The sequence below is a fragment of the Cryptomeria japonica genome, chromosome 8, assembly GCF_030272615.1.
Source record: "Cryptomeria japonica chromosome 8, Sugi_1.0, whole genome shotgun sequence".
Taxonomy (NCBI): Eukaryota; Viridiplantae; Streptophyta; class Pinopsida; order Cupressales; family Cupressaceae; genus Cryptomeria; species Cryptomeria japonica.
The window spans coordinates 172,122,504-172,132,995 of NC_081412.1; the positions used below are offsets into that span (position 1 = coordinate 172,122,504).

Below are 10,492 nucleotides of genomic sequence, written 5' to 3' on the forward strand. Positions count from 1 at the left end.
ATGTTGAAAAGCATGATTTATTTTCTTCTTTTTTGATTCGAGATCTTCTCTAGATTTTTAAAAAAAACCAGAAAAAGAAGAATCTGATTTCATTCTTTTAAATAGATTAAATAAATAGATTGACAAATAAAAGAGAAATCTACATTTGTATTTTTTTTAAAAAAGAAATTTTTATCAATGCATTTCTTTAATGAAAAATAGATTTCCTTTCTATCTAACAATTAAGAAATGATTTCTTTCAGAAAACTATATTCAACTAAAGAATCTAGGAGGAGATATTTCCTTTGAAAATAAAAAGAATTTACATAAGGAATTAACAAATGCAAAGAGGGAACCTGGAGAAGCCTTTTGATGTTGAATCCTCTCCAAATCTTCGAGCCTAGCCTTCCTTGATCCTTCCTTGCAAGCTTGGAAAAATTTCTTCAAAACAACCTTAACTATTCTTCCAAATGAAAATATGACTACTAAAAACAAACTATTTGAGAAAACTTTCTTCAAAGAATAACCAACTCCTTCTTTTGAAAACTTGCATACAATATATAGGAAAAATCCCTTAATTCCACTATCTAGAGAAATTAATTAAGAATGAGATTCTTTTTCCAATATTGGACCCATGCAAAATGGATTAATATCCTAGTGGGGGAGTTACATGTAAGGTATTAAAGAATGACGATTCCTCTGGAAGCCTCTAATTTCTCCTACAACATGTGCCATAATTGGAAATGGAAAAAAGAATAAATAAATAATGCTTATTTAAATTATAGTCTCCAAGTGTGTATGTGGGTCCATTATTTATTCTTTTATAATATTTATTCAATCATTTTCAATAGCTCAACCAAAAAAATATAATAGAATTGTATCAAATCAAAAATGATAAAGGAGGGTTGTGACAGGTGGGCCCTACTGTTACGTTGTCGTCATATGTGTGAGTCGGCAAGGATATTTTTAAAAAGGACAAAAGAACAATTGTAAAAGATGTTTATATTCACGATCGTATGTGAAATGGTCTATACACCTAGAATATGAGTCCCCATCTTTGATTAGGGCTAATTGATAATTTTTTCTCATAAAAAGTTCTTTAATAAATGTTATATCATTTAAAATGTGTTTATATGGAGAATTTAAGGTTGGTATTGTTTTCTATATATAGTTCTTGTGGCACAAGAGGATTTTGAAGATGGTAAGATTTAGTTTGGGGGTTGAAAAAGTCCTATTCAAACAAGTAAATGGTTACATATTGAAGAGACAAAGTAAATGACAAAAGTCATAAAGAGTTTCCCTAGCATAGGATTAAAAAGTTAAGGGAAAAGACATGGAAGATGATATTTTTTTTAATCAAAATCTTACTGGGTGAAGATTCTTATGAAGCCCTACAACAATATTATTTAGAATGTGAACAACCTAATTCATTGAACTACATGAATCTTAGCATAGAGATAAATTCTATCATAATGATTGTCAAGGAACTTGCATCTATTATTATGAGTGTCAAAATTTAGAAGAAACAATCAAATTAAAAAAAATAGATTTAATTAAATTTCTTACAATTCTTTTTTATCTTTATTTTTATTTTTATTTCAAAATTAGTTGAATCAATGATTTAAAGGATTATGTGTATGTCATGTTTGTTTATACAACATTCTTATGTATTATTCTTTTTGGTCTCATCTCATTAGATATCTGCATCACTTTGTGTTAATACTTGTGTGAAGTATAATAAAGCAATATTTTCTCATCTATTTCAAAAATTCCATCTTCACAAAGCATGATCATTTCTCTTCCTTAACTTTTATATTTTAATTTTTTTATACTTGTGGTTAGAATAGGATTAGATTTTGGACAAAATTATAATTTTCTATTATAAATATGAATCTTTCACGATTGCAAGTGCTTATTCATTGATATTTTTACATGTAAATAATGAATGCATGCAATGAATTAAATATAAATTAGTTGCATCTTGAATGCTAAATCTAAAAATATTGATCTTGTTATGTAGTAAGAAACCTTCATATATACTTTCACTAGATACACTATAATGTCCTTGAAGTATAACAATAATACAACAGTCACTAAGTTATCTTGCTTCACCAAGACTTGGTGATATAGACTTTGGGGAGATTTGATTTTCTTTTAGCATGATGATTTTCTGGTCGCTTATTCTCTTTCACATTGGATGAGGCAACCTAGAATTAGTATCTTAGCTTGATAGATAAGTCTATCCAAAATTGGATTGAGAGATCATATTCCTCAACCACTTCAAAGTTCTCATTGACTCATAAATGTTCTATAATCTATTTTTAGCTTCTTGCAAAGAACAAAATGAACCAATGATTATGTACAAAACCCAATTTCACAAGTTATCTTTTATAGATTCAAGGATACATACACATTAAACAAAGTATTTGCTTAGACATATCTTAGAGACTTAGATGCACTAAACTCTATTTTTTTAGAAGAACTTTTATTGCTTTTACTTCTTTAATTTTGGTATATGTTGAAGTTATTAAGGTGAAAAATAAATTATGCCACAAGGATACAGTGAGGGTCCAATGCCTTCAAGGTTAGTATGAAATGTATAATCAAATTCTTATGATAAACCAAACATTACCACATGATGTCTTATTGATAAATCCAATTTCAAATGTGTTATATTCAAATATAAATTAGATTTCTAATTATGTTAATTTAAGTCAAATAATGTCTATGAATTAAGATATACTTCCATAGTCCAATAAAAAAATAACACATATTGTTTCTACCACAAATCAACAACCTAGTTTGATATTTCTCAATACTCAAGGAGCTATAATTATTGTTTCAAATTATTATTTGACACTCCCTCCTCTAAATACATAAACATCCAAGTACCACCAAATCAGTCTTCAAGTATACATTTAATTCTTGAAAAGTAAAAAGAATGGTGAATAAGATAAATATATACTTTATTCAACTACAAAGTAATTTCCTTAGATTCAAAATTCCAAGTAATTTCTAGAATATAAATATCTTTTAATGGTAGAATATCTGACATAATATAAGGAAAAATAATGAAAATGTATCATTCACTTGAAAACACAAATTAGGATGCAATTGGGACTAGTACAATAATAAATTCGGTGGACTTGACACTCCTACATTATGAATATTTCATGGTACATCTACAAATTTAAAAGTGGATTATCTAAAATTCAATTGGAATATAATATATTTTAGGAGTTTGAGAATCTAAAATTGTGCCTACAAATAAAGACAACATGAATACAACTCATAATAGTTATGAGACAATGATGATTTTAGAAACTTATAATCTTTTATTTGAGAATGACAAGAATGAAGATAATATAGACGAGATAAAAGCATACACATAGTTTAAAATAGGCAACAATTTTATATTGAGAATCAAGGATAAAGGGCCTTTCACCATGTCTACTACATCTCCAAGTACCACCAAATGAAAAAGAAAGTAATAATTTCATCCAAACTAAGGGTACAACATCACCTTCTCATCCTAAAAAAGTTATGCCATCACATTCTAATGAAAAATTAATGGATTCATATAAATATATGTATGACATAGTGGATGATCACAAAAAAATGAAGGCTAATATATATATGTTTGACTTCATTTGGACAATGCTGGATAAATAATTGTTATTTTATGCTTTGACTAAATCTGAAGAAAAGGGAAAATAGAAATACAAGGCTAAACCATAGTGTAGCTTCCTAGTATTCAATTTGAGTGAAATTAAATATTAAATTGGATTTTTCAAGTGTTTTGGACACAATGGTAAAGCTAAAAATATTGTATAGATCACTAAAGATTAGATCTACTAAAAATCACGAAAACCAAGATCTCTAACAAGCTCTCAAAAATAGGAAAGATGGACTAGACTAGGATATAATCCCTCTAATATCATGTTAGATTTTGTAATAAGTAAATTAAAAAAAAAAAATTCCATAGTGATAATCATAATACTATTCAAAACCAAAATACAAGTTAAACAATATGGTTTAAAATAAGAGTGCAAAACATACAATGCAATAGAATGAAAAAAAACAAAGCTAAGTTGATGTAGGAGCATCCCTGGTTCTTGGCAATCTTTCATCAACCAAAAAACATTTCCTTTTCAGTTTGTTTTCTGTTTTGCAGTTTCAACATTTCTTTTTGTATTTTTTTGCATTGGCTCACTGGATCTTGCGGAGCTGGATTTTGCTTGAGGACATGATCATCTTCTTTATTCCTTAACTGGAGATCATTTGGATCATTTTCCGACAAGTTATCAATTCCGGATTCCGAGATAGTTTTCTGGCTTTGGACACCAGAACCGCTAGGACGTATTTTTGCTATTGGAGAATCTTGTGGACCCCTTCCGTAGCTTGCATAGCCCTTGTTCTTGGATTCCAATGTTCCTTGGCATGTGGATGACCTTCCCTTCGATCCGCACTTCATCCTTTGGATTTTATGGAGGAATCTCTTTGGTGGAGGCCGACCTGTTGGTTTTACACATTTGATCTTGTTCTTCGATGTTTGATCCCTTTCCGACTGACCAAATCTTCTTGGATCATAAAAATCATTGTAATTGAGCATTAGAGATCAGTCATATAGAACAGAGAAGATAGATCTTAGGAATTAGAGGTCCGGAGTTGACCATTTATGTAATTGAGCATGTATGTGGTAGGCCTGTGAGCCGAATCTTATAACTCAGTTGTTACCAGTTATCTATAATTAGTTTTCATGATCTAATTCATTCAATTTTGCATTGCCTACATCATATCCTCTTGTTTTCGTTGTGTTTACTCTTTCTGCCCAGTCCAGATTGATCTCCTTGAGGTCCCTCCTAATTGATGACTGCACCCTAAGTACATGTATAGTATGCAAAGGAGAAGGAAGGTGAGCCACTCATCCACTAAGAAGTGTAACACCTTAGATATGAATGCACCTTATAGGGAAAGTGAAACTACTATGGAAAAGAGAGATACTTATAACTCTCATGTCTAGGGAAGCTAAACTAGGTATAGGAAAATACCAAATTAACTAATAAAAAATTACTTTAAAAATATATATCTTGGAATTAGGCACACCTCCTTGAAATCTCTAGAATGACCATTTTTTAATGTAAACCAATAAATGGATCTTAATACTAGATGTATCTCCTCATATGAACCTCATTACAACCAATAACTACATAGGTAACATTCTTATGTACTAGAAGATTTAAATCCTTTGGTGCATAATCCAATTAAAGTGTCATTTTATAATAAACATGTTGAGACTTGAAATATAGCATCAACACAAAAATAGATACACAAATATGTTAACAATGCTCATAATATGATAGGTTCAAATCATTATAATGATTGAACATACAATCAATTTTGCTTGCAACTTTATCCCTCTTGACTAGCTCAAATTCCCTAGATTGAAACTATATGTAGGAAAATATAATTATGCCAATTCCAAATGATAGACATACATGTAAAACACCCACATAATATAGAAAACATAAAGACAAACATTTTTAGTTGATACAAAATTGCATTTCATCCTAGGATTCTCTACATCATTTAATTGGATCCATACCTTTTACATGGCTTGTTTTGGCATTGTGTCTTACACACATTTATTGTAGAGATGTAACTATATGGTTACTTATATTCTATTTAGAATTAACTTGAAAGTAGAGGCAAGTAAGCATTAGACATGGATAGTACTAGTCATATGACATGAACAATTGGTGAATATGTGAATTGAATTAGGATTTTCCTACATCTCACCCTTTGTGATTTCTAGGAGGAAGTTTGATATAATGGGATGGGGATGCAACACCTAACCATTTTTGTGACCCTAGTTGCACTCCTTATTCTTTATGACTTTGATAATTTTAGACAATGCGGAACCTTGCATGCACTCTTCTAAATTTTTACTTGTGAATTTACTTTGATCATCTTATAGTACTAGATTGTCATATATGGTTATTCAGCCTAGTAGATAATGTTAATTAGCCTTCCATATAATTTTTAAATTGAATGTGGATAAAGAAATCTAAACTAAACACATTATTTAATTTGGATTTGGTGAATAAGGTAGAAATTTTTGTTATTATTATCATCTAATCAATATGAGTTGTGCTTATATGGTTACCTTCCTTGAGAATGAGATAGCGTTGATTGTGTTTATGAACTAATTGATTTTGATATAACTTGGTTGTTTAGCTTAGTGATGTTTGAATTTCCATGTGATGCTTTGAATTATTCTCACATTTATAGAATCTACTTAATTATTTCTTATCGCTACCCTAATGTATGAAGGACTCTTAGTAAGTGAATTTGGTTACATTAGGGGTACACAACATCTCAATAGTTATAAAATGCTTTCATACAACTACTTAACTAAAATGGACTAGTGAAGTGAGATGTCATTGCATAAATCATTTTTTTTTAGATGTGAATGTGAAGGCTAGATGAATTGTTGATAGGTATATATTTAAATATTAAATTATGATTTGAACATAACTAGTGTTTTATGAAAATTTGATATTGATTATTACAAAGTACATGAGTATATTTTGTGGATTTAATAATTTTAAGACATACTTTTTATACCACATATTATGAGTCATAACTACTATGCATGCATTTGATCTTAATTATTGTGGTGAATAGTATAACTTTAATCTTTTAGTTTTGGTAATATATATGTTGCATGTGTTAGAGGAAGGCCATGTGTTCCCATTCCATTGGGTGAGGATAGATGACACAACACTCAATATAAGCCAATATCTTTAGCCTTTGAAAGCATAATTAGATCATTTTAAATTTTGGCATTTCGAGAATTTGATGGTGAGAAGAGAGCTCTTGAGAACTTTTCGCATTGAATGCGTTTTAAGAATTTTAGAGGCTTCTTGGTGAAAGGAATTGGATTGTCAAAGGATGAAGAAAAATATTCAAGCAAGGAGAGCCTTCTTCATTGTTGAAGCTATCTTATGATGCACGCTTCATCTCTTATTTGTTTTTATGTTTATTCTTGCTCTCATAGTGTATGAGAGATGAAAGATTGGTAAATTACACTTGTGAATTTTTTAATGTGTTAGAATGTGATTTTAAGTAATTGGGATCTTTTGTGTGTTGTTGAGCATGCATGATCTCTTTTTGTGAGGAGTATTAAACTCACTCCTCACTTCCCTCCATTGTTTATTTACTTACATCTATGTGTGCCAACCTTGATCTTAATTTTATGATTATATGTACATACCTAATTCCCATTGATGTTTATTTACTTACATCTATGTGTGTCAGCCTTGATCTTAAATTTATGATTATATCTACACACTCAATTGTTAACTACTTTTACATGGATAAAATTCTGAACATTTGAAAAATGATATATTATCTTGAAATATAAATATAAGATATAAATGTATTTCATTTAAGTTGATTTTTATATTAAATTTGATGTAAGAATGTTAATAACAAAATTGATATTCTATTATAAAAAATTATATTCATGAACAAGTCACAGATTAATAATAATAATATATTCATCAACAGAACCCCACAAGATTTCGTCCTACATTCCGGCTACTATTGAACCCCACAAGATTTGCATCTAACTAAAACATGGTGCCCACATATCTCTCAAACTAATAAGATCATAAGTTTTAGAAGTCACAGGCAAATAGAATATGTGTTTCATTCACAAAAAGTCACAGAAACAAAAACACTGTTGTAATCATTCTTCATCATATGTTTCTCTGTTGGAATCATTCTGCATCACATTTTTGGCACTGGTTTGTAGCTAGGAAAATTCCAAAGAATGTTTAGTAACCATGATATTATTCCAATCTCATGGACTTACTCAAGACAGGTGAACTTGTGAGTCAAGGGGTGGAAGTTCCGTGAGCAATTCAATTTTCTGGTTTTAAAGAAGAAAAAAAGAAAGATTTCTTTATAGTCTACGATGTCAGATCATCTGTATATAGATCTACAAATGACTTATGACAATACGAAACTACTCCGTACTCCTTACTGAAAGCACTTAACTGTGCTACAAAAGAAAAATGCCTTGCCCACTGTACTACAAAAGAGAAATGCATTACCCACTGTTCTGTTGACTCATAGATACATGTAACTAGGATCTAAATCTAGATGTATTAGCCTTCCTGAGGGAAGGATTTGCAGGCCTAGGGATGACCACATCTGTCAAACTACACATGATGGGCATCCATCTAGACTGAATATGAGAAGGAAACCTAACCCTTGGAGGGCTTGAACTCTCTTTCTTACATAAAACATCTTTAATTATCAGTGATTTCTCATGATTTTCCAGGGATTTCCTCCCATGTTCCACAGATTTCTTCCTATGTTCCACAGATTTCTTCCCATGTTCCACAGCTGTACTAACAGGAAGACCTCCACCATTAACAAAAGTGCTCTGCAATTGCTTGCAGAGTGCCCCCATCTCATATGAATCCAACAAAGAGCTCTCATGGGATTCCATCATCAGATCAGATTCATCCATGAATATACTTGCTAACCCATCAGAAGAATTTGAACTATCAATCCTTTCCAACAGGGGAAATTTGATCTTTATCAAGGATTTGTTATTGAGGAGTCCCATGGCTTCTAGCTTGAACCTGGAGGGACCTGCACTGCTTCCTCTTCCTCTTATAACTATGGCATGAACATCAGACTCTTTCACAAATTTACAAGATGCTTTTGATCTGTGCAGATACCAAGCCCAAGCTGCAGATTTCACATACTCCTCCCCCTCCTCTGCCCACCTCTTCTTTTCCTTCACCTTCTTTGGCATTGCAGACTAATCTATCCAAGAATTGCAGATATTTCTTCACCTTGAACTATGGCAGAAACTTCTATATCTTTATCTGATCTAACAGGCAATAACAAAAGTAGTTGCAGAAACTTCTCTAGCTTGAACTATCCTAACTAGACGATGGACTGGACTTCACAAAGAATAAAGGATTAAATGATGAATGGAAGATAGAGGGACGGTGGAGTGTGTGGAGGAAAAGCAAGCTCAATGTTGAGGCTTAAAAAAAGACAGAAGGTACAGTTTAATAGATAGCCATTTCATAAGAGGAAAGATGCGTCACCAAAGTTGAACAATATAGCGTTTACCTTTCTTTGGATGGAGGATTATATACTTAATTTGTTATCTGATAATGAAAGAGATACTTAGCTGAGAGTTAGGACAGATATATCTATTTCTGTGGTATAATCCAGATCTCATTTCTTATAAATAGATAATATAATTAAAGAACATATCATCATTCTTATGATTTTTACTAACATTATAATAGCAGTCAGAGAACTTTTAATTTAATAATAAGTTAAAACTAAAATCTAAATTAAAAAGTAACTTTTTATTATTATAAAAAAATAAATTATATTTTTAAATCTAGATTTATACTAAAATCTAAATTAAAAAGTAACTTTTTATTATTATGAAAAAATAAATTATATTTTTAAATCTAGATTTAAAAGAAACAAATCTAGATTAAAAAACAACTTCTTATTATTATTTATTAAATGCAAAAAAATAAATTATTATTTTAAATCTATATTTAAAAAAACTTCTGATTTATTTATTTATTTATTTTTGCATGCAATTCATTTCATATTTTAAAATAAGACTAAATTTTAATAAATATTAACCATATGAAATTAATTAGTCTAATCTAAGGTAAATAAAAATTAAATTTGATATCGCCGACGTCTCCTACATAAATTTTATCTATAAAATATAGGTATGCTAGAATTTAACCAATTGAACGAGGATTGAGTGTTTACTAATTTTGATTTTGATAATGTTTATTATGCGGTTTTGTTTTTTTGTTTTTTTGTTTTTTTAATGAATACATGTGTAAATTTCTATTAATTAAAAATATTTACACCTATTCACAAAAAAAATATAGAATAACACAAGGTCACTACTTAGAGTCGCACAAGCAGTGCCATGTAAGCAAGATAACATAAATAACAACAAAGTCGCTTAAGCGGCAAGAGCAACACTAATGAGAGGTGAAGGGAGGTCCCGATCATCTAGTTTTCCTCATACATTAGCGGGGTCCTGTTGTGATGTATTCATACATCGCCCCATTGAAAATGGGGACCCCCGCTTTTTGCTTTCAAGGTTGGTCTACTTGGTCCTAGGTTGTGTTAGAATCTTTGCTATTAATCTTTGCATTGAAGGGATAGAGTTTCTCAAGTAACTAGAGGGTCATCATGTCAGGCTAGTCTCCTGAGTGGAGTAAAGTAAGTCATCGAGCATGTGGCAAGAATGATTTATGGGTGAAAGACTTGAGGATTGAACAAACTGAGCAAAGTCAGGTGAAAGGACTAAGTCAAGAGTCTTTCCTAAGGATGCGTACCTTGCTCCCTCGCTGGAGCGAAATTTGCCCAAGTACCTTGACCTCGTACCTTGCTAAGGACATAGACTCTCGTACCTTGCAAGGGTCCTAGAGTGAATTCT

General features: G+C 30.7%; 1 protein-coding gene across 1 annotated transcript; it reads right to left on the reverse strand.

Moving 5' to 3' along the window:
- Positions 1-7,668: 7,668 nt before the first annotated feature.
- On the reverse strand, positions 7,669-9,048 carry LOC131050653 (uncharacterized). Its single transcript, XM_057984860.2, has one exon. The coding sequence runs from the start codon at positions 8,810-8,812 to the stop codon at positions 8,132-8,134; it is 681 nt and encodes a 226-aa protein (XP_057840843.2). The 5' UTR covers positions 8,813-9,048; the 3' UTR covers positions 7,669-8,131.
- Positions 9,049-10,492: the final 1,444 nt, after the last annotated feature.

Coding starts and splice junctions, on each gene's coding strand:
- LOC131050653 (XM_057984860.2), bottom strand. CDS start 8,812: ATGCCAAAGAAGGTGAAGGAAAAGAAGAGGTGGGCAGAGGAGGGGGAG.